Source organism: Bos javanicus, chromosome 17 (assembly GCF_032452875.1).
Source record: "Bos javanicus breed banteng chromosome 17, ARS-OSU_banteng_1.0, whole genome shotgun sequence".
Lineage (NCBI taxonomy): Eukaryota > Metazoa > Chordata > Mammalia > Artiodactyla > Bovidae > Bos > Bos javanicus.
The window spans coordinates 17,561,678-17,586,926 of record NC_083884.1 but is presented as its reverse complement, the minus strand read 5'-3'; the positions used below and the strand labels follow the sequence as shown (position 1 = coordinate 17,586,926).

The 25,249-nt window shown below is 41.3% G+C and overlaps 1 protein-coding gene across 1 annotated transcript in view; it reads right to left on the bottom strand.

The window, feature by feature from the left end:
- Nucleotides 1–12,199, bottom strand: part of TBC1D9 (TBC1 domain family member 9) — a 129,064-nt gene extending 116,865 nt beyond the window's left edge. Inside the window, exon 1 of the mRNA XM_061384130.1 lies at nt 11,092–12,199. Within this exon, the coding sequence (XP_061240114.1) occupies nt 11,092–11,221 (130 nt within the window). The 5' untranslated portion in view covers nt 11,222–12,199. The remainder of the gene's footprint in view (nt 1–11,091) is intronic.
- Nucleotides 12,200–25,249: the final 13,050 nt, after the last annotated feature.

Here is a 25,249-nt window from a genome sequence, read left to right as displayed (position 1 = left end):
TTTTCAGTGTTTTCATTTTTCAGAAGGTAGAGTCAATCACTTTTACTAGATTCTCAAGGGGGACAATGAGGAAAATAAAGTTAACCCATATCACTATAGTTAGTCTCATAAAGAAAGATTCAGACATAAATAGGCCCCCACTTATTAGCTGTGTGATCCATGGCAAGTCACTCAGTTTCTTTAATGCCTTACTTTCCTTTTCTATAAAATGGAGATAATAGCAGCAACCACTTTACAATGGTAGACAAGGTAATTCGAATGACAACCCACTACTGAGGACAGCTATACAAATGGGACAAAAATATGCTTAAAAATATCAAAGAATTAAAAAGAGACTTCACCTGGGAAAGTAGCTCAGAGACAAGAACCCAACTTGTTGGGGGTGGGGGTGGGCACTATTATTTGCTCCTTCCCAAAGGGGCTTCTGAGTGGCTGAGAGTCGGGATATACTTTTAGTAGAATTTAGTGGCTTCCCTGGTGACTCAGATGGTAAAGAATCCATCTGCAACGAGAGAGACTCAGGTTCAACTCCTGGTTCAGGAAGATGCCCTGGGGAAGGGCATGTCTACCCACTCCAGTGTTCTTGCCTGGAGAATTCCTTGGACAGGGGAGCCTGACGGGCTACAATCCATGGGACTGCAAAGAGTTGGACACAACTGAGAGACTTTCACTTTCACTTTTTAGCAGAATTAGAGACTGGAAAGACAAGGAAAGCTATCAGCACCAGCAAAAAGTTGGAAAGTAATGGTGCTGTCTTTGGGTTGAGACCTTGGAGATCTACAACCTAATCATAAATGCCTATCTTAAGTAGGCAAAACTTCCCAGGTTAGAGTTCACTTTTGAAATACAGCAACACCTAAAAATAGTTATTTTGGTTTCTAACTGGAAGAAAAAAATTATCTCTTACACCATCTTCTATTTCAGATTACTTCTGCAAAGTAAGAGTACAATGTCCAGTACATAATGAAAAGCAACCAGGCATAACAGCATGAATGAAAATTAGAAGAAATCACAGGCAACAGAACAGACCACAAAGGCTTAAGATATTGCAGTTCAGAGAAACTTTAATGAATGGGTAGGCTTAACAGGTTAAATGCAGTTAAATAGACAGTGAATTGGAACATAGATCAGAAGAAAATAACCAAAATGAACCAAATAAAATTCAGAAGGTAACAAGACATAGAAGATACAATGATGTCTGCTGCTGCTAAGTCACTTCAGTAGTGTCCGACTCTGTGCGACCCCATAGATGGCAGCCCACCAGGCTTCCCCCATCCCTGGGATTCTCCAGGCAAGAACACTGGAGTGGGTTGCCATTTCCTTCTCCGATGCATGAAAGTGAAGAGTGAAAGTGAAGTCACTCAGTCGTGTCCGACCCTCAGCGACCCCATGGACTGCAGCCTACCAGGCTCTTCTGTCCATGGGATTTTCCAGGCAAGAGTACTGGAGTAGAGTGCCATCACCTTCTCCAGGATGAAGTTTACAAAGCTAATAACGATGGATCAAAGAAGTCCTACCACCTCATGCAGTGTTTTTTAAAAATCAACAAATAGCTGGATCCTATCAAAACTGTAGAAAACCAAAGTCAAAGAGAAAACTATAAAAGCAGATGGAGACAAAGACATATTCTTACAAGGAAGCAATCATCAGAGTGATAGTTTCCTTTTCCAGAAAAAGAAAAGACAAATCAGAAGACAATGTAACAGTATCTTAACCAAGTTTTAAAGAATTAACTGCCAACCATTCAAACCAGAAATGTACTTTAAGAATGAAAGCATAATGAATATATTTTCAGCTATAAAAAAACTGAGAAAATCTGTCACCAGTAGACTCTCACTAAGGGAAAGAGTAAAGGATGTTTTTCAGGCAGCATAAAAATGATTCCAAAAAAAAGTACAGAAAAAAAGGAAAGAACAACAAAAATGGTAAACATATGCAGAAGTCTAACTGAATACAGACTTTAAAAAGTAGTAGTAACGATATGTTCTTGTGTTGAAAATATATAAAAAATAAAATACATTACAACAATGGCATATAAATTGCAGAATGGGGGGGCTAAATGGAGTGAAAGAAGTCAAAGTCCTTGTATTATCTAGGAAAAGATTAAGAGTGCCAATTTAAAAAAATGTTTAATAAAATGAAAATACCAGTTAACAACATACATTAAGTCAAGAATGCATTATAATCTCCATAGTAACCACTAAAAGAATAGAGAAGTGAATATAAAACTTCTAACAGAGGCTTAAAAATGTAAGCATTAAAAAAATACATAAAACAAAACAAAATGGGACTTCCCTGGTGGTCCAGTGGCTAAGACCCTATGCTCCCAATGCAGAGGACATGGGTTCAATCCCTACTCAAGAAACTAGATCACATGCCCCAACTAAATGTTCACATGCCACCAGATGGAGTTAAAAAATAAATAATTTTTAAAAAGAACAAAACAAAACCCATATTCTACCAAAGGCAAGGAAGGAAGGCAAAAAAGAACACTGAGCAGACAGAAAAAATAGAAAGCATTTAATCACTGCAGGTGGTGACTGTAGCCATGAAATTAAAAGACGCTTGCTCCTTGGAAGAAAAGTTATCACCAACCTAGACAGCTTATTCGGAGAAGGCAATGGCAACCCACTCCAGTACTCTTGCCTGGAAAATCCCATGTGGTGTCGCACAGAGTCGGACATGACTGAAGCGACTTAGCAGCAGCAGCAGCAGCAGACAGCTTATTAAAAAGCAGAGACATTACTTTACCAACAAAGGTCTGTCTAGTCAAAGCCATGGTTTTTCCGGTAGTCATGTATGGATGTGAGAGTCGGACTATAAAAAGAGCTGAGCGCCGAAGAATTGATGCTTTTGGACTGTGGTGTTGGAGAAGACTCTTGAGAGTCCCTTGGACAGTGAGGAGATCCAACCACTCCATCCTAAAGGAGATCAGCCCTGAATATTCATTGCAAGGACTGATGTTGAAGCTGAAACTCTAATACTTTGGCCATCTGATGTGAAGAACTGACTCATTTGAAAAGACCCTGATGCTGGGAAAGATTGAAGGCAGAAGAGAAGGACAGAGGATGAGACGGTTGCATGGCATCACCAACTCAATGGACATGAGTTTGAGTAAACTCCGGGAGTTGGCGATGGACAGGGAAGTCTGGTGTGCTGTAGTCCACCGGGTCACAAAGAGTCAGACAAGTCTAAGTGACCTCACTGAAATAAGATAATTTAAACCTAAGTCACATGTATTAATACATTGCCTATATAATCCAATTAAGGTGAAGATTTTCAAACTGGATTAAGAAAAAGAAATCAACATCTATTACTTATAAAAGACATATAAAATAAATGGCTATGGAAAGGCTGAAAGTAAAAATATGAAAAAGATAACCATACAAAGATTAGCCAAATCAATCTCTCGTTAACTATAACGATAAAGCAAAAAGCAATTCTGGAGATATAGACAAACACTCCCTAATGATAAAATGTTCAATCCACCAGAAATATACAATTATAAATGTATACAGTCCTAAAGATAAAGTATTAAAAGACAAATATACTACAAAGACAAATGGTCTAAAACCATAATTACAGTAGAAGAACTGAACAGAAGCAGCTCAGTTGTGTCTGACTCTTTGAGATCCCATGGACTATACAGTCCATGGAATTCTCCAGGCCAGACTACTGGAGTGTAGACATCTTCCCAACCCAGGGATCGAACCCAAGTCTCCCACATTGCAGGCAGATTCTTTACCAGCTGAGCCATCAGAGAAGCTCAAACACAAGCAGCAAAGCTGGCCAACTGAATAAATGGAGCAATCGTCCAGCAACTGCAGAACACATTATTCTTCTCAAGCACAACATGTAACACTTACAAAAATTGACTATCAGCAGGGAATAAAACAAATCTTACTAAATTCCAAAGCACTGAAGTCAGTGCAGGTAAAGCCATACTTATAAGGAAAATTATCTAAAATGTATATATTAGAAAATAAGACTGAATATCAATTAACTAATATTTTCAAAAACTAGAAAAATAACAATATATACCCAAAGGAAACAGAAAATAATAAATGGCAGATATTAATGAAGTAGAAAATAAATGCAAACAAAAAAGATCAACAGGCCTAGAAGTTGATTCTTTATAAAAGACAAAATTGATAAATTCCTAGAAAGATTAAGAAAGAAGGCACAAATAACCAATGTCAAGAATAAAAAAGGAAGCTATTACTATACATCCTACAGACATTTAAAGACATGAGAATATCTTTAACAAACTTATGCCAATATAGTTGAAGATCTAAGATGAAAAATTACAAGAAATAAACTTATAAAATTGACAGTAAAAGAAAAAGTTTTAAACATCTGAATGCTGTAATACCATTCAACAAACCCAAAAAGGACACTTCAAGGCCAGACAACTTCACCTGTGAGTTTTGCCAAACATGTCAAGGTTAAATAATACTACTCTCACACAAAATCTTCCAGAACTCCACAACTTACTTTTAAGGTCAGTATAATTTGATACCAAAATTTGACAAGGAAGTTAAGAAAAAGAAAAATTATAGGACTATTCTACTAACTTATTAGGATTCAAAAACTCTAAATAAAAGATTAACAAGTGATATTAATGAACATATAAAAACTAACATCATAGCCATGTTGGATTTATTTTATATATGCAAGTTTGATTTAACACCTGAAAAATCAGTTAATAAGTCAACACACTAACAGAATAAAAGAGAAAAATCAAATGATTACCTTAATATATATAGAAAAGCATTTGAAACAATTCAGCATCCATATATAATTAAAAACTTATGGCAAACTAAGGATAAGAACTCCTTTTGAATGAAAAGAAAAAAATGATGTAAAATTATGAAAAACAGTACAGAGATTCTTTAAATAAATAAAAAAGAGTTACCATACGATCCAGCAAAACCACTCTTGGGCATATATCCAGAGAAAACTATAATTTGAAAAGATACACGCACCCCAGTGTTCATTGCAGCACTAGTTACAATAGCCCAAACATGGAAGCAACCTAAATGTCCTCTGACAGATGAATGAACAAACAAGATGTGATATACATACACCACGGAATATTACTAAACCACAAAAAAGAATGAAATAATTCCAATTGCAGCAACATGGATGTATGCACAAGTTATCCCACTCTGTGAAGACAGAGAAAGAAAAATACCACATGACATCACGTATATGCGGAATCCCCCAAAACGACACCAATGAACTTATTTACAAAGCAGAAATAGACTCACAGCAAAAACTAACTTATGGTTACTAAAGGGACAGGCGGGGGGCAGTTTGGGATTAACATATACACACTACTAAATATAAAATTGGAGAAGGCAATGGCACCCCACTCCAGTACTCTTGCCTGGAAAATCCCATGGGCAGAGGAGCCTGGTGGGCTGCAATCCGTGGGGTCTCGAAGAGTCGGACACGACTGAGTGACTTCACTTTCACTTTTCACTTTCATGCATTGGAGAAGGAAATGGCAACCCACTCTAGTGTTCTTGCCTGGAGAATCCCAGGGACAGGGGAGCCTGGTGGGCTGCCGTCTATGGGGTCGCACAGAGTTGGACACGACTGAAGTGACTTAGCAGCAGCAGCAAATATAAAATAAATAATCAACAAGGACCTACTGTATAACACAGGGAACTATACTCAATATCTTGTAATAATCTATAAGGGAAAATAATCTGAAAAGAATATATATATGCACGTGTGTTTAGTCGCTCAGTCGTATCCAACTCTTGGCAAACCCATGGACTGTAGCCCACCAGGCTCTCCTGTCCGTGGGATTTTCCAGGCAAGAATACTGAAGTGGGTTGCCATTTCCTACATACATATATATATAAGTAACTAGCATTAACTTCATAAATTAGCTAGGTTCTGGATACAAAGTCAATTAAAATATATATATATTTATATATACATTAGCAAATATAATAAATATATATATTAGCAAAGAACTTAGAAAAAAATTTTTAAAGAAACAATATACAGCAGACTATAAAATATCTAGTAATAAATCTAAGATGTGAAAGACCTTTAGAGAAAACTATGAAATATCTTGGAAAGAAATTTTGAAAGATCTAAATAGAGGAAAATACCATGTTCATGGACCAGAAGATTCAACATTATAAAGATATTAATTTTGCCCACTTATTTATAAACAACGCAATCTCAATCAAGATCACAACAGTGTAAATTTTTGTTGTTGCTGTTGTTCTGTTTTGGTGGAACTTAGTAGCTGATTCCAAAATGTTCTGTAAATGTGAAAGAGAATAGCCAAGAAACTCTTAAAGAACAAGATAAGAGGACTTGGTCTAATGAATATAAACTCCTGTTATAAAACTGCAGTGTGCTATTGGTGCAAAAATATTCTTACAAACAAAAGAAATGGACTAGAGAGCCCAAACACATATTGGAGCACTTGATTTACAAACACGGTAGCCCCACAGGGGCTATCTTGTAAGAACGGAATGAGAACAGAATGGACTTAGCAGTAAATCATGCTGGGGCAACTGGATGTCCATAAATACTTTTTAAATTAAAACTTTAACCCTATCTCACACAATATGCAAAAATTAATTCCCAGTGAATAAATTTGGGGGTAAATAAAAATTGGGGAGGTTAAAACTGAAAAGTCTTTGACTTCCCTAGTTACCCACTCATTAAAATTCTGTGCTTTGTGCTTCCACCGCAAGGGATGAAGGTTTGAGTCCTGGTTGGGGAAGTTCCCCATGCCGCATAGTACAGCCAGAAAAGAAAAAACAAAAAAATCCCCAAAAGTTCTAGAAGATAACATAGAAGTCTATGTTCATAACCTCAGGTAAGAAAAGACTTATTGAACAGGATGTAATAAAACACTAACCATAGAGAAAAAAAGACTATTAAGGACTTGGATTTTTAAAATTAAGAACCTCTTTTCATCCTTAAGGGTGAATAGGCAAGCAACTGAATGAAGACTGTGCCACATGTACAGCCAACAATGAGCTCACATTCAGAATATATTTTAAAATACCTACAAATCAGTAAGAAAAAACCCAAACAACCCAATTACAAAGTGGTCAAGAGACCTGAACAATCATGTCACAAGACGAGAAGGTGCTCAATCTCATCAGTAAGGAAAAAGCAAATTAACTCCACAATACGAAAAACCACCAAAAAGAGGCTAAAATTACAAAGACTGACAATGTTGGCAAAGATAAGGAGCAAGGGAAATTCCCATTTGCCGCGGGTGGGAGTATATTGGTACAACTACTTTGGAAAACAGTTTGGTATTATCTATTAAAATTGATGAGGCATACAACCTACAAGCTGACAATTCCTTCCCTGAGTGCACGTCCACAGGCCCCCAAAAACACAAATAAGAATTGCTCCAAGGAAGAGCCATTTAGGACCCCATGATGGATCTGGCTCTTTGCTTTTCATTGCTTTTGTCATTATAATCATACATAATGACCTGCCTCAGGGAGCCCTGTGGCTCTGCCTTAAAGAGATTAACACATCCCCTCCCTAAGGTTGGCCATTCCAGACAATAGTATTTAACTCCTCAACTCCTCCCCTTTTCTGTCCCATAAAAGAACTGGATTCCAGACCCCACTCAGATGTTTATCTTGAGACATTAGTCTGCCATCTTGTCCTTCAGCCACGTTTCTGAATAAGGTTGTTTTCCTTGCCTCAACACCTCGTCTCTTGGTTAACTGGCCTGTTGTGCAGCAGAATGACAACAGCCACCTTATCCACAGACCCCAAATAACCATCCAACAACAAATTTATCAAGAACAGTTGATAAATTTGGCTAACAGTTTTCCACACAGCATGGGGAAATGAATTCCAGTCACAAAGAATCTAGACACATGTCAATACATAATCCATGATGCCATTCATTCCTTGATCAAAAAAAGACAAGCAAAACCAAAACACTGTATTTAGAGATAGGCTCTTGGTCACAAAAACTATAAAGAAAAATGAAGAAGTGTTTACCAAAAAAACATCAAGATAGATTTTTTGTTCGTTTGTTTTTTCACCTTCGGTCGATGATGAGCAGTGATTGGCAGAAGGCCACGTGGGGGAATTCAGTTTTTATACTGGTGTTGGTTACAAGATGTTACTTGGATAAGTCATTGCACTCTGCATCTCTATTTTGTGCATATATGTGTATGAAATTTCAGTTAAAGGGGATTAATAAATCAAATGCATCTACAATCTAAAAAAAAATCTCATTATGTCAATACCTATGTATACTGTTTGGAATCAAAAAGAGAATACTCTTAAGGGGGAAGGGGAGTATCCTCACTGTGGCCCATTGTTTTAGCTTTGGTGCTAACATCTTACCAAGCACCCTGGACCACTGAGCACTTCTGACTAGTTCAGGTTGCCTACTCACCCATCATGCATTTGATCAGCACTGCTCCAGATAATGCACATTACATAAGGGTCCTGAGATCTTCCAGAAAATCTCCGATAACTGATACCCAACACTTGCTCTTCCTTCCTCTCCTCACAGGCTGATTTTCTTTCTTCAGTTCTCAGCTCCAGTGTCATTTCTAGAGGGAACCTTTCCTTCCTCCCACTCCCACTAGGAAAGGGGTAACCAACATGGTATTCCTCTGCTTGGACTTCAGTGCTGGTCATTCTCAGTTTGCACCTATCTCCCCGATCCATCCCTGGGAGGCTGAGTCCTGATCCTAGATCACCAGGACAGCCCATCCAGCCAGTTTCTATTGGGTCCCACAGATGACAGGCAAGGGCAGAAACTTGGAGGCAGGGAGAAGAAAGAAGCTGGGCATGTCCTCCACGCCCCTTTTTGCTGGGGTCTCTGTCCTTGGGGCTGGCAGCTCCTCTGGAGGCCCTAACTGTTCCTGCCTGGCTTGGGCTCACTTGGTCTCCGGCAGCATCATTCCTGCCACCTTCTCTGTACCTTTCACTGGTTCTGCTAACCCTGCCTCCATCCAAGTTGCCTTTTCACTAAACTCTCTTCGTTTGAACTAGGTTAGATTGTTTTCTGCTGAGACAGTGGCGATTTTATATTAATTTATAGGACAATTTTCTCAGCATCTGTCTTCTCCCAATAGGCTCTGAGCTTCATGACACTGGTACTTCAGAAGTGACTAACCGATGTTTTAAATGATATGGTGAGTTAATAAATGCATGAATGAGTCCACATTAGAAATGGAATACTATGCATTGTACAAGAATTTCTAAAATGTCCTTGCTTCATTTGATGTGGCACCAATTTATCTGGGGAAACATTTTTCCTATATTGGTTGAAAATAACCTTTATTGACAGGAATATTTTTACTGATTTCAATTATTCTAACAATAACTATTAACAGGTATAATTTCTCAATTAAGAAGTTAAGTTTATCTATCTGTAATAAGTCATCAATGATGAGAGTCCAAGTGGACTGCAGTTAATTGTAGCTCCAAGAGTTAGTGGGAACACAGTAAAAATGTTAACTAGAAAAAGATTTAGGGACTTCCCTGGTGGCCCAATGATTGGGACTTTGCCTTCCAATCCTTGATAGGGGAGCTAAGACCCCACAAGCCTTGAGGCCAAAACACCAAAACATAAAACAAAAACAATACTGCAACAAATCTAATAAAGATTTTTCAAATGGTCCACATCAAAAACAAACTCTTAAAGAAAAGATAGACTTTGCATCTTATTTTTTATAACCTATTGCAAATAACTCTAGAAAATAAATACTCAGTAGTTCATGGTGTGAGAAGGGTTATCTCCAGGCTGGAGATGTTGTTAATAACATATACTATCTACATTGCTGCTTTAGACTTTAAGGACAATCTGGGCTGATACCAATATTAAATATGCAAGTTTCATATTAATACATATTGTTAAACAAGTTCTACAAAATGAACTGGAAAATTCTGATTCTAGGACACTAGTCAGAATTTCTGGAACACAATATGGAGCTCTGCAGATTCCCCAGAAAAAGTGCCCGAAAATCAGATTACCTAGAGGTGATCTGATGCACTAGCAAGACCTTTCAAACCAGTAGCTATGGTCCAGTGTGACCCTTGAACTTCAGCCTTGAGAAAACCAGTTCATACATTAGAATCACAACTAAATACATACTATGTCAAGAATTTTTAGTTTATAGCAAGGCATTTTGGAAAGCAACAATTTACAAGCTCCAAGTGGGGGATGTATTCTGAACTCTGAAGAGATCAAGGTTCATCTCTTTTCTGCAATCACGGTCCTGTTTCTTCTGCTAACTTCTTCATTGTAAAAAATATCCTTATTCTGTTCATTCTAACCAAGAGACAGAGGGAAGGGTCCGATTTCTCTAGTACAGTATGAGTTCAAGATTATCTGTCATCTCCCGCCACCCAAACTAGTTAGTAAAGGGAGACCTTTCTGATATCTCTTGGGATAGAGGGTAGGGGTCTGGTTTTACAAACTGGAATTAGATGGCATGGTTTTAGTACTAGTCACAATAACAAATACCTCGTGAGGGGGTTTGCGGAAGTGATTAAGTTAAAACAGTTAAAATGCAGTTACACTTCTAATTACTTTATAACCAGATAACTTGCTTCATTATGCCCAATTAGGTGTAACAAAAACAATATTCCTTTTTCCTTCCTTTTTCCTTTTCTCTTCAGTCATAACTAACATAGGAAATGACCACACCAGCTCTTTACTGATTGCTTCCCTGGAAACAAAAGAGCATTTTATACCTGATCCTGCCATTACCAGTAAAGAGAATGAAGCAAAAATTAACTGTCCTTCCCCTCTCTTGCCCATACGGGAAGTACAGCATTCAGTTCCTAAGCACTGATGCTCCCCTCACCCCAGACTCTCTCATCTCCATTCCCATCAACATCACCCACTTACGGGGCGCCCGGTACACGAAGGGCCCCGTCGCCCGACAGGATTAGCAAAAAAGCACCTCATTCAGTCTGAATATGACATCTCCTGATGTTTTCCACGCAGCAAAGCGGGGCGGGCGGCCCAACCCCTAGGGACAGGGCGGCGTCTCGGGTGCCCGCAGCCCAGGACCGCGGGCGGCGCCGCAGAGCTCCCGGCCCCCACCCGCAGGTCCTTACCCGCCAGTCCGCCGCCGCCGCCTCCATCGCCCGAGTGCCCCTTCCTCCGCTGCAGGATGAAGTAAGGGTTGGCTCTCTCGGTGATCCACAGCGCGTTGGCCAGCAGCACCTCTTCGGGGTTCACCCACATGTTCCCTGGCGCCGCGGGCTCCCTTACAATGGGGCGGCGGGTCGGGTCCGGCACGCACCGGCGCGCAGCCCCGGGCACACGCGCGCCCGCCCGCCTGCCCGCCAGCTAGGTGCGGCGGCGGAGAGCGATTTCACCAGGGGGCGGCCCGCGGGGCCCGGGCCACAGCGAAGCCCCCGCGGGCGGCCCGGGAGGACGGCGAGGACTCGGGCGCCGCGAGCAGCATCCTCTCCGCGGCGCCGCCGCCTCCCGCGAGCCCGCGGCCGCAGACTCCCGGGCCCCTTAGCTCCGCCGCCGGGTCGGGGCCCACGGCAGCGGGAGGAGCGAGAGGAGGGGGAAGGAGAGCGGGAGGAGGAGGAAGTGGTGTATCTCAGCCGCGGGATCCGGCTCGGCTGCTGGCAGGGCTGCGGGCGACTGGCGCTGATCCTGCCCCGCGGGTCGGGCGGAGCTGGGCTGGGGTGCGGCTGCTCCCGCAGCGCCCACCCAGGGTCCCGGCCGCCTGCGTCTCCAGCCGCTCAGAGCCCTCCAGGGCACGGCGCGAGAACACTCCGCCTGTGGGCCGCTCGCACCCTCGGCGAAGCCCAGCTCCCGGCTGGAAGGACGCTCCGGACACTGCGAATGAATGACGACTGCGCGGCTCGCTAGGAGCGAGCCCTGGCGACACCAGCTTCTGCGGACGCGAGATCTCCGCGGGCCCTGCGAGCCGAACCAGGCCGCTGCAGCTGGCTTCGGGCGAACCTTCTGGGGACCGGGTGGCGAGCACTCGGCCCCACGCCCATCCCAGCAGCGAGGACGCTGCCAGCCTCCGTGGGGCGTGTGTGCGCGCGCGCCGTGTGTGTGTGTTTATGGTTGATGATCTGTAAGCTGGCGCCACCCCTCTTCCCAAGAAATGTGTTTCAAGCTTCCAGACTTGGAGCTAGAGACAGAGGTCGGAAGTGGACGCAGCCAATGGTTGCTGGTGTTTTTGTTTCCTGCATCCCTAGGCAAGTCATGCGCCAAACTTGTCACCGCCTGTAGCTCCGCCCCCACTCCATTCCATTGTAATTAAAATGGCCCAGCTAAGTGCATTACATCACTTCTTTCCTTGACCTGTAGGGCTTGAGCAAATAGCGAAGTTGGAAGCAGCCCCAAAGCTTAGAGCAACTAATTCACCCCACAGCTGTCCCTATATGAAGCGTTTGGCGCTTCGAGGACCGGATATGGCAGGATTCAAGGATTTATCCACATTTAATGAATGGATTTAATTTTTTTTAAAGAATCATTGTAATTAGAGACACACAAACCAGGCCATCTTTATCTCTAGACAATTTTGCTTTCCCCAGGTATTTCAAGTCTCTTTGTAGTGATCACAGCCGATCCACCAACCTATCTGATGACCTTTTTTTCACTTCAGTTTTATACCTGGAAAATCTGTAGATAGCTCAGCAAAGAGTCTCCTCTGGTGATGGGAATTTAGTAAGCTTTGTTTTGTTGTGGAAGTTGGACAATTCTAGGGACTTCTCCTTTTCCCAATGAGCAAAGCATTCAAATGAGGCTTTCTTGTGTGGACTTTACATTTTTTACCTACGCAGCTCTCACTTGGACTGCTGAATTCCTGCAAATGGCCAAATGGCACATCCCAGACATTTTAATGCGGAGAAGGCAATGGCACCCCACTCCAGCACTCCTGCCTGGAAAATCCCATGGACGGAGGAGCCTGGAAGGCTGCAGTCCATGGGGTTGCTGAGGGTCGGACACGACTGAGCGACTTCACTTTCACTTTTCACTTTCATGCATTGGAGAAGGAAATGGCAACCCACTCCAGTGTTCTTGCCTGGAGAATCCCAGGGACAGGGGAGCCTAGTGGGCTGCCGTCTATGGGGTCGCACAGAGTCGGACACGACTGAAGTGACTTAGCAGCAGCAGCAGCAGACATTTTAATGAGACTGACTCCGCACCTGTTGATTTTCTAGTCAGTGGGCTCTCAAGAAGCAGAAGTCTCCCTTTAGGTTATCACACTGACTGACCTTCTGCCTGTTTAGGAAGCATTTAGATTGCTAGACATTTGTGAGAATGTCATACTTTTAACACAGACTCAAAAATGTCATTTGGCACCTTTGGTCAAGGTATGGTGACTTCAGTCATAAAAATTGATTCCAAAATTTTAAAAAACCAATCAGATTGCAAGTCATACATGTGTAAAATTGTATTAATCTTATATTTATATAATATCAGTATTTTGAAGTGCTTCCATAGATTTTTTTTTATTTAAAATTAGCGATTTTAAAACTCAACTAAGTGCTTTCATGGGCTTCCCTGGTGGCTCAGTGGTGAAGAATCCGCCTGCCAATGTAGGACACAAGTGTTCGATCCCTGGGTCAGGAAGATCCCTTGGAGTAGGAAATGGTAAGCCACTCCAGTATTCATGCCTAGAAAATCCTACAGAAGGGGAAGCCTGGCAGGTTACAATCCATGGGGTCCCAAAAGAGTCAGACAGGACTTATAGACTAAAAAACACCAACAAGTGCCTTCATTCTATTAGTTGTTTAGTGTGGGATCTAGTTCAACAACCAAGGCTTGAACCCAGGCTTTCTGCATTGGGAGCATGGAGTCTTAGCCACTGGCCCACCAGGGAAGTCCCAGTGCTGTCATACCATTTTTTAGAGTGTCCTTATCATACTGCTCAAAGTTGTAGCTTGACGTATCTACCCTAGACCTACAGTGTGATCTTAGCTTAGCACTTTTTAATCTATTGGTACTAAAGTGGTATTTACTTATATAATTCTTGTGTTCATTCACTGATTCATTCAAAGTGTAATTATTGAGTGTCTTCTCAACTCTAGGCACTAGGGATAACAAGTGAACAAAACATACCAAAATCTCTGTCATCACAAAGATTAAGATGTAAAGTTAATAATTAAAAAAAAAAAAACTTTAAAAATTTGCTTTGAGAACAAGATTGAACACCAAGAGGAAGGAAGAAAAATAATTAAGTCCTTAGCTATTTTCTGGCTTTTTTCTTCTTTTCTTTTTTTTTTTGATGACTTAGAGCACATTTTGTCCAGGAAATCAGGGCTTCCGTTTCCCAGCTGGTTCAATGGTAAAGAATCTGCCTGCCAACGCTGGAGACACAGGTTAGATTCCTGGGTCAGGAGGATCCCCTGGAGGAGGAAATGGCAACTCACTCCAGTATTTTTTCCTGGAAAATTCCATGGACAGAAGAGACTAGGAGGCTACAGTCCATGGGGTTGCAGAGTCAGATACAACTGAGTATGCGTGCACATAGTAAAAGAACATTGCAAAGAACCAAAGAAATTACAGGGAGTTTATGGCAGCTTGCTGGTCTCATGCTATTAACTGCTCACTTATTAAAATGTAGCTTGGTTTAAAAAAAAAAAAATCAAATACCCCTGAACTAGAAATGACAGATAGAGAACCTAATTAATCCAACCAGTTCCTCAGCAAAATAGGTGAGTATTTTTAGCTTTCAACTCATTTTCATTGGTTTTAAGACCAAGGATTGTCTCAAACCACTTAAAGAAGCATTCAACAGACACCTAGATAAGATAGGAGTAAATGACTTCACAGTCTTTGTATCAGCTATCTACCCCCTCCTCCTTCCCCACTCCCATGGAAAAATTCTACTCCAATAGAGTTCTGATGGGCCCATTGGAGCAATCAGTGGGTTTACTACTTAGTGGACAAATCTGATTGAAGCAAAACTGTGAGGATGGTAAATTTGTCTTTGACATCTCTCATCCTGATTCCTACATGTTTCCATCTTTCTGTCTTTTTCACCTTCACAGTGGTGTATTTGCCTCCCTATCCTCACACTTTGCCCAATAAATCCTCTACTTTGTCTGCTAGGGACTTGCCTACCATTGAAAATACCATGGAGTCTTAAATACTTTATTTCTACCCTTCCCCACCTCTCAACTATAGTGCCCATGCCTTCATAGCCCAGTTCTCTGTGAAGTAAGGCAGTGAGAGCTGCAAAACACTAGTCTTACTAACTATTCCATCACCCAGTAGCCCCAGGGGTGGTCAGGTCAGTAGACAATTCAGTTCTAATTTCAGCAAAGAGAATTCACTCAAGACATTCAGTTCAGTTCAGTCACTCAGTCATGTCCGACTCTTTGGACCCCATGAATCACAGCACGCTAGACCTCCCAGTCCATCACCAACTCCCGGAGTTCACTCAGACTCATGTCCATCGAGTCAGTGATGCCATCCAGCCATCTCATCCTCTGTCATCCCCTTCTCCTCCTACCCCTAATGCCTCCCAGCATCAGGGTCTTTTCCAATGAGTCAACTCTTTGCATGAGGTGGCCAAAGTATTGGAGTTTCAGCTTTAGCATCATTCCTTCCAAAGAAATCCCAGGGCTGATCTGCTTCAGAATGGACTGGTTGGATCTCCTTGCAGTCTAAGGGACTCGCAAGAGTCTTCTCCAACACTACAGTTCAAAAGCATCAATTCTTCAGCGCTCAGCTTTCTTCACAGTCCAACTCTCACATCCATACATGACCACTGGAAAAACCATAGCCTTGATTAGACGGACCTTTGTTGGCAAAGTAATATCTCTGCTTTTCAATATGCTATCTAGGTTGGTCATAACTTTCCTTCCAAGGAGTAAGCATCTTTTGACTTCATGGCTGCAATCACCATTTACAGTGATTTTGGAGCCCCCCAAAATAAAGTCTGACACTGTTTCCACTGTTTCCCCATCTATTTCCCATGAAGTGATGGGACCAGATGCCATGATCTTCGTTTTCTGAATGTTGAGCTTTAAGCCAACTTTTTCACTCTCCTCTTTCACTTTCATCAAGAAGCTTTTGAGTTCCTCAGTAGGTGCCCAATATGCTACTGGAGATCAGTGGAGAAATAACTCCAGAAAGAATGAAGGGATGGAGCCAAAGCAAAAACAATACCCAGCTGTGGATGTGACTGGTGATAGAAGCAAATTCCGAAGCTGTAAAGAGCAATATTGCATAGGAACCTGGAATGTCAGGTCCATGAATCAAGGCAAACTGGAAGTGGTCAAACAAGAGATGGCAAGAGTGAATGTCGACATTCTAGGAATCAGTGAACTGAAATGGACTGGAATGGGTGAATTTAACTCAGATGACCATTATATCTACTACTGTGGGCAGGAATCCCTCAGAAGAAATGGAGTGGCCATCATGGTCAACAAAAGAGTCCGAAATGCAGTACTTGGATGCAATCTCAAAAACGACAGAAATGTTCGTTTCCAAGGCAAACCATTCAATATCACAGTAATCCAAGTCTATGCCCCAACCAGTAATGCTGAAGAAGCTGAAGCTGAACGGTTCTATGAAGACCTATAAGACCTTTTAGAACTAACACCCAAAAAAGATGTCCTTTTCATTCTAGGGGACTGGAATGCAAAAGTATGAAGTCAAGAAACACCTGGAGTAACAGGCAAATTTGGCCTTGGAATGCAGAATGAAGCAGGGCAAAGACTAATAGAGTTTTGCCAAGAAAATGCACTGGTCATAACAAACACCCTCTTCCAACAACACAAGAGAAGACTCTATACATGGACATCACCAGATGGTCAACACCGAAATCAGATTGATTATATTCTTTGCAGCCAAAGATGGAGAAGCTCTACACAGTCAGCAAAAACAAGACCAGGAGCTGACTGTGGCTCAGACCATGAACTCCTTATTGCCAAATTCAGACTTAAATTGAAGAAAGTAGGGAAAACCACTAGACCATTCAGGTATGACCTAAATCAAATCCCTTATGATTATATAGTGGAAGTGAGAAGTAGATTTAAGGGCCTAGATCTGATAGATAGAGTGCCTGATGAACTATGGACTGAGGTTCATGACATTGTATAGGAGACAGGGATCAAGACAATTCCCATAGAAAAGAAATGCAAAAAAGCAAAATGGCTGTCTGGGGAGGCCTTACAAATAGCTGTGAGAAGAAGAGAAGCGAAAAGCAAAGGAGAAAAGGAAAGCTATAAACATCTGAATGCAGAGTTCCAAAGAATAGCAAGAAGAGATAAGAAAGCCTTCTTCAGCGATCAATGCAAAGAAATAGAGGAAAACAACAGAATGGGAAAGACTAGGGATCTCTTCAAGAAAATCAGAGATACCAAACTAACATTTCATGCAAAGATGAGCTCGATAAAGGACAGAAATGGTATGGACCTAACAGAAGCAGAAGATATTAAGAAGAGGTGGCAAGAATACACAGAAGAACTGTACAAAAAAGATCTTCACGACCCAGATAATCATGATGGTGTGATCACTGACCTAGAGCCAGACTTCCTGGAATGTGAAGTCAAGTGGGCCTTAGAAAGCATCACTACGAACAAAGCTAGTGGAGGTGATGGAATTCCAGTTGAGCTATTCCAAATCCTGAAAGATGATGCTGTGAAAGTGCTGCCTTCAATATGCTACCAAATTTGGAGAGCTCAGCAGTGGCCACAGGACTGGAAAAGGTCAGTTTTAATTCCAATCCCAAAGAAAGGCAATGCCAAAGAATGCTCAAACTACCACACAATTGCACTCATCTCACACGCTAGTAAAGTAATGCTCAAAATTCTCCAAGCCAGGCTTCAGCAGTATGTGAACCGTGAACTTCCTGATGTTCAAGCTGGTTTTAGAAAAGGCAGAGGAACAGTGATCAAATTGCCAACATCCGCTGGATCATGGAAAAAGCAAGAGAGTTCCAGAAAAACATCTATTTCTGCTTTATTGACTATGCCAAAGCCTTTGACTGTGTGGCTCACAATAAACTGTGGAAAATTCTGAAAGAGATGGGAATAGCAGACCACCTGACCTGCCTCTTGAGAAATTTGTATGCAGGTCAGGAAGCAGCAGTTAGAACTGGACATGGAACAACAGACTGGTTCCAAAGAGGAAAAGGAGTTCGTCAAGGCTGTATATTGTCACCCTGCTTATTTAACTTATATGCAAAGTACATCATGAGAAATGCTGGACTGGAAAAAACACAAGCTGGAATCAAGATTGCTGGGAGAAATATCAATAACCTCAGATATGCAGAGGACACCACCCTTATGGCAGAAAGTGAAGAGGAACTCAAAAGCCTCTTGATGAAAGTGAAAGTGGAGAGTGAAAAAGTTGGCTTAAAGCTCAACATTCAGAAAACGAAGATCATGGCATCCGGTCCCATCACTTCATGGGAACTAGATGTGGAAACAGTGGAAACAGTGTCAGACTATTTTTCTGGGCTCCAAAATCACTGCAGATGGTGATTGCAGCCATGAAATTAAAAGATGCTTACTCCTTGGAAGAAAAGTTATGACCAACCTAGATAGCATATTCAAAAGCAGAGACATTACTTTGCCAACAAAGGTCCATTTAGTCAAGGCTATGGTTTTTCCTGTGGTCATGTATGGATGTGAGAGTTGGACTGTGAAGAAGGCTGAGCACCCAAGAATTGATGCTTTTGAACTGTGGTATTGGAGAAGACTCTTGAGAGTCCCTTGGACTGCGAGCAAATCCAACGAGTCCATTCTGAAGGAGATCAGCCCTGGGATTTCTTTGGAAGGAATGATACTAAAGCCGAAACTCCAGTACTTTGGCTACCTCATGTGAAGAGTTGATTCATTGGAAAAGACCCTGATGCTGGGAGGGATTAGGGGCAGGAGGAGAAGGGGAAGACAGAGGATGAGATGGCTGGATGGCATCACTGACTCGATGGACGTGAGTCTCAGTGAACTCCGGGAGTTGGTGCTGGACAGGGAGGCCTGGTGTGCTGCGATTCATGAGGTCGCAAAGAGTCAGACACGACTGAGCAACTGATCTGATCTGATCACTTTCTGCCATAAGGGTGGTATCATCTGCATATCTGAGGTTATTGATATTTCTCCTGGTAATCTGGATTCCAGCTTGTGCTTCTTCCAGCCTAGTGTTTCTCATGATGTATTCTGCCTAGAGGTTAAATAGGCAGGGTGACAATATACAGCCTTGACGAACTCCTTTTCCTCTTTGGAACCAGTCTGTTGTTCCATGTCCAGTTCTAACTGCTGCTTCCTGAGCTGCATATAGGTTTCTCAAGAGGCAGATCAGGTGGTCTGGTATTCCCATCTCTTTCAGAATTTTCCACAGTTTATTGTGAGCCACACAGTCAATGGCTTTGGCATAGTCAATAAAGTAGAAATAGATGTTTTGCTGGAACTCTTTTGCTTTTCCCATGATCCAGCGGATGTTGGCAATTTGATCTCTGTTCCTCTGCCTTTTCTAAAACCAGCTTGAACATCAGGAAGTTCACGGTTCACATACTGCTGAAGCCTGGCTTGGAGAATTTTGAGCATTACTTTACTAGCGTGTGAGATGAGTGCAATTGTGTGGTAGTTTGAGCATTCTTTGGCATTGCCTTTCTTTGGGATTGGAATTAAAACTGACCTTTTCCAGTCCTGTGGCCACTGCTGAGTTTTCCAAATTTGCTGGCATATTGAAGGCAGCACTTTCACAGCATCATCTTTCAGGATTTGAAATGCCCAAGAGATTAATAAAATGCTAAAGAAACCAACTCCTTTCCTTGTCTTCTAGCTGAAGGTAACCTGTCAACAAGGATTTTTTTTTTTTTTTTTTAATGCCCAGACCTACTCTGTCGAACTTGGAAGGGCAATAGTTCTAGGAGAGTATTTGTAATTTCTACTGTCCAGTGAGGTAGAAGGAGAATGGTGATCAGTTGGAATGGGGAAGAGTAATATTGTGTCAAAGATCCAAGCCTTTGCAGTAGCTTTGATATCTGATACAGAGACCTTCACAGTGGATCTGAGTTGCTCATCCAACCGGAAAAACTAGACCAAGCAGTCACCACAACAGTCTCCTCTGCAAGTAATGAAGCTAATTGATGATACCAAAGCCACAGTTTGGTTCTGTCAGCTGTAAGTAGCTGAACAGATCTGCAGCCAGGACCATCCTTCTGTATAGTGGGATTTGCAGGGAAAGATTCTTCAAACTACCTTTGATATCTAATAGCCCTACCTTGCCTCCATTCAGTGAATCACTCTGCCTTTTGAGTTCTGAGATCCTCTGGAAATCAAAACTGACTGAAATATTATCTCTCTTCATGTCAGAGAAGCTGTGGCCAGCTGACCTCTGTCAAATGCATCTGTGTTCCTGCAGAGAAAGAAGGAAAGAAGACAGCAAGCTCTCCAGGGAAGAAAAATGAAGAACTGTATTAGCGGAGAGCTGATTAACTATCAGTTAAGAGGGCATGTGTTAATGGCTGGGGAAGAATGACGAGGTAAAGAGCTTAGACCACATGGAAAAGTGAATACATACTCACCCCATCTCACACTCCTCTGCTGCAAGTTCCTTGAGGCCAAGACTGTGGTGAGATCATTCCTGTATCCCCGGGTTTAACACTGGAATCTCTGTAAATGTCCAACTGGGAAACGCTTATAAGACTCCTGAATTTCTAAACTTCAGAAAGGTTTAGTGATTTAGAAAGGAAAGGACCTTTAAGAGACCCTGAGTGCAGCTGTGTTGACCTCATTTTATATACAAGAAAACTGAAGTTCAGAAAAGGGAAAGGACTTGACTTAAAAAGTGGTTTTATCATTTAGGAGACTATTATGACCTCCAAACTTAATAGCAAATTTGCCTTCTTTCTGCAGTCATTATTTGTCACATTTTTCTCAAGCATTAAAATGCTATATGTTTATATAATGTTTTCATGGCCTTTATCTATCACTGTGGCCTGGGTGTTAGGATCCACTGATTGGCTAGAACTGAGTCACATCGTTACCCTGAAGAGGTGGTGGCAGAGGGTAGGGGTCAGTGGGTGTGGGGTAGTACCTAAAAGAATATCAAAGGGACTTCCCTGATAAAGAACCTTCCTGCCAATACAGAAGACACAGGTCTGATCCCTGATTCGGGAAGACTCAACATCCTGCAGAGCAGCTCAATCTGTGTACCACAATTACCGAAGCCCACGCTGTGCAACCAGAAAAGCCACTGCAATGAGAAGCCCATACACCACAACCAGGGAGTAGGCCCCACTTGCTTCAACTGGAGAAAAGCCCAAGCAGCAACAAAGACACAACACAGCCAACATAAATAAAGAAAAATTTAAAAAAGAGTATCAGAGAACTGTTATCAGACAGGTGAAGGACAGTGAGCAAGCCTGCTAGAAAACCTACTTTTGACAATTTCTTTTTTCTTTTTCACAGTTTGTTTTTTAATGACTATATCTTCTTGGTTGTAATTTTATATTGCATAAATATAGCATATTTTGTTTAATGCTAAGAAACCTAGTGGTCTGATCCTTTTGTTAATTAAGGTCAGAGGTCATTTAAGTTACCTTAAAAAAAAGAGAGAGAGAGAGGTTACCGTAAGGCTTAATTAGACTAAATTCGGCGTGGAGACCTTCAGAAAGTTCTGAGACCAGTTTCTGTCCTTGTCTCTGTCTCTCTCACTCTCTGAATCTCTGCTTCTTTGCATGTTACACATTGGCTCTAGTATCTTTTCTCCACCAGCCAACCTCCTTCCCTTACCCATAGTTTCTGCTCCCTCATAACTCATGAGATCCTCTCTGGATCTTTCTGTTGTTGCTTCCAAGCTATAGCTCTTATCACTAATTAAATAATTTATCTAGATATTTCATGGCCATACCTCATGAGAGAGAAAGTGATGGGCTTACCTAATCTTTTCATCCAAGGACCAGATTGTTGCCCAGCTTATGACTGGCCGCTGTTGGGTCAGATCACCAAAGCATGGCAGCCATGACTGTATGCATTTTTTGTACAACTGAAACTTCACAAATTTTTGCTTAAAGATTATTTTTATTATAAAATGAGTCATTCTGAGAGTTGACTTGGCCTTCAAATATTCTACCGGATGGGAAATGTCTGAAGTCTCCCCTGTTTTACATAAGCCAAGCAGCCATAGAAATAAAGGCAAAAGCTCTTTAATGTGGTATCTTATTGTGGACTCTAGAGATTCTAAAATAGCCTAAAATAGCCTCCTATTCCTTTTGGGAAAAAGGTTTGTTTTTCTTCCATGGTTATGCTGCTCTTTTGCCTGTGACTCATTTGTCCATTCTATCTCTCATGAAACAACACAGACACACAAAACCCACTGTGGATAGTATTGGGTTGGCCAGAATTTTCATTTGGGTTTTTCTGTAAGATGGTAAAGAAAAACTCAGATGAGCTTTGTGGCCAATCCAGTATTTCTTCAATCACCACGAGTACTAGTACCAAGCATGCAAATATGGGTAAAAAGCAGATTGGGACATTAATCTGTATTAACGATAGTGTGTTTTGTTTTGTTTTTGTTAATTTGGCTGTGCCAGGTCTTTGTTGCAGCATCCAGGATCTAGTTCCCTGTAAGTAAGTAAGTCAGTAAGTAAGAGTTAGTCGCTCAGTCGTGCCCAACTCTTTTTGACCCCATGGACTGCAGCCCACCAGGCTCCTCTGTCCATGAGATTTTCCAGGCAAGGATACTGGAGTGGGTCTCCATTTCCTTCTCTAGGGGATCTTCCCAACCCAGGGATCGAACCCAGGTCTCCTGTACTGCAGGCAGACTTTTTACCGACTGACCTACAAGGGAAACTTGCAAGTTGTTATATGTAAGCCTCATGGTAAACACAAAGCAAAAACCTATAGCAAATACACAAAAGATAAAGAGAAAGGAATGTAAGCATACCACTAAAGAAAATCATCAAATTACAAAGCCAGAGAGAAAGACAATAAAGTAACAGTAGAGAACTAACCAAAAGTAGCTAGAGAGCAATTCCCAAAATAGCAACAAGCACGTAACCTATCAATAATTACTTCAAATGTAAATGGATTAAATGCTCTAATAAAAAGACATAAAGTGGCCAAATGGATTAAAAGAAAACAAAAACCAAGAACCATACACTTGCTGCCTAAAAGAGATACACGTTAGACATAAGAACACACAAAGACTGAAAGACAAGATATGGAAAAAAATATTCCTTGTGAATGGAAATCAAAAGAAAGCTGGAGTAGCTATACTAATATCAGACAAAATAGACTTTAAAGAGAAAAAAGAAGGGTATTACATATTGATAAAGTGGTCAATTCAACAAGACAACATAACATTTGTAAGTAGGCACTAAATTTAGGAGTACCTAGATATGTAGTGAAGTCAAGTGAAGTCTCTCAGTCATGTCCGACTCTTTGTGACCCCATGGACTGTAGCCTACCAGGCTCCTCTGTCCATGGGATTTTCCAGGCAATAGTACTGGAGTGGATTGCCATTTCCTTCTCCAGGGGATCTTCCCAACCCAGGGATTGAACCCAGGTCTCCCGCATTGTAGACAGACACTTTACCGTCTAAGTCACCAGGGAAAGTAAATATTAATAAACCTACAAGGAGAAATATACAGCAATGCAATAACAGGATTTTTAATACCCCACTTCCATCAATAAATAGAATATCCAGATAGAAAATCAATAGGGAAACTTTGGAATCAAACCACATGTTAGACCAGATGGACTTCGATATTTATGAGACATTCTATCTCACAGCAGCAGAATACACATTCTTTTCAAGTATACAAGGACCATTCTCCAGCCAGTTCAACCACAGAACAAATCTTAATTAAATCTAAGAAGATTGAAATCATATCAAGCATCTTTTCTGACTGCAATGAAACTAGAAATTAATCACACAAAGAAAACTGGAAAATTTGCAAATATATGAAGATTAAATGGGGTTTCCCAGGTGGTACATGTGGTAAAGAATCCACCTGTCAATACAGGAGGTGTGGGTTTGATCCTAGGGTCGAGAAGATCCTCTGAAATAGGAAATTGCAACCCACTCCAGTATTCTTGCTAGAAAAATTCCATGGCCAGAGGAGCCTGAAGGGCTACAGGCTATGGGGTCACAAAGGGTCAGACACGAATGAGCAACTGAACGTGAAAGATTAAATAATTTGTTGCTGCTGCTGCTGCTGCTAAGTCGCTTTAGTCGCTTCAGTCGTGTCTGACTCTGTGCGACCCCATAGACAGCAGCCTACCAGGCTCCCCCATCCCTACTGACCAACTAATGGGTCAAAAAAGAAATTAAAGAGGTAATTTTTTTAAATGCCATAAGACAAATGAAAACTGTAGTGTAGCACACCAAAATTTGTGGGATACAGCAAAAGCAATCCTAAGAAGGAAGTATAGGTAATCAATTCCCACCTCAAGAAATAAGAAAAGTCTTAAATAAAGAACCCAACTTTATACCTCAAGAGCATTGTGCTAAGTGAAATAAGTTAGAGAAATGCCATATGATCTCTCTTATATGTGGAATTTAGAAAACAAACCAAAACCCAAGCTTATGATGCAGAGAACAGATTGGTAGTTCCTAAGGGTGGGAGTTAGCAGGTAGGAGAAATAGGTGAAATATTTTTTTTTACTTCAGTTTAAGTTAATTGAATTTTAAAAATTAAAAAAAAAAAAAAAACTTAAGGGGAGAATGGCAGTTTCCTTTTCAGAATAATACAACTCAGCTGTCTTTCTATTATAGTGACAGCATTCTCATTAGAGAAATACTATAATCTATCTTGAATTTCAAATCTTCAAACTTTTTTCTAAGTGTTTGACTAAATGATTCAAAAGAAAGAATATCTAGGCACCAATACTAACACAAAGGAATAGCTTACTATCAAAGCCGTCTAATTGATCAATTATATTTAAACCCCTTACCTTTTTCTTTCTTTCTTTCTATTTTTTGGCGGTGGAAAGGGGCACTGGGGATCTTAGTTCCTCGACTAGGAATGGAACCCGTGCCCTCTGCAGTGGAATCATGGTGTCTTAACCACTGGACCACCAGGAAGATCCCAACCCCCTTACCTTCTAAATTCCAGCCTCCCAGAGCTTTCAAACAGGGTTACAGATCATAAAATTTACATGATTTGAAAGTCAGAAGTATTTGAAAAATTTTAGGTATAAAACAATAAGTGAGAAAATGAACGTATTCACCACACCAAAGGAGAAATAACAGAGTTCTGATCACTTAATTCCCAGCAAATAAGAATGAGAGTTCAAGCTACCTTTATCTGAATTGAGGAAAAGGCAAAAAAAGACT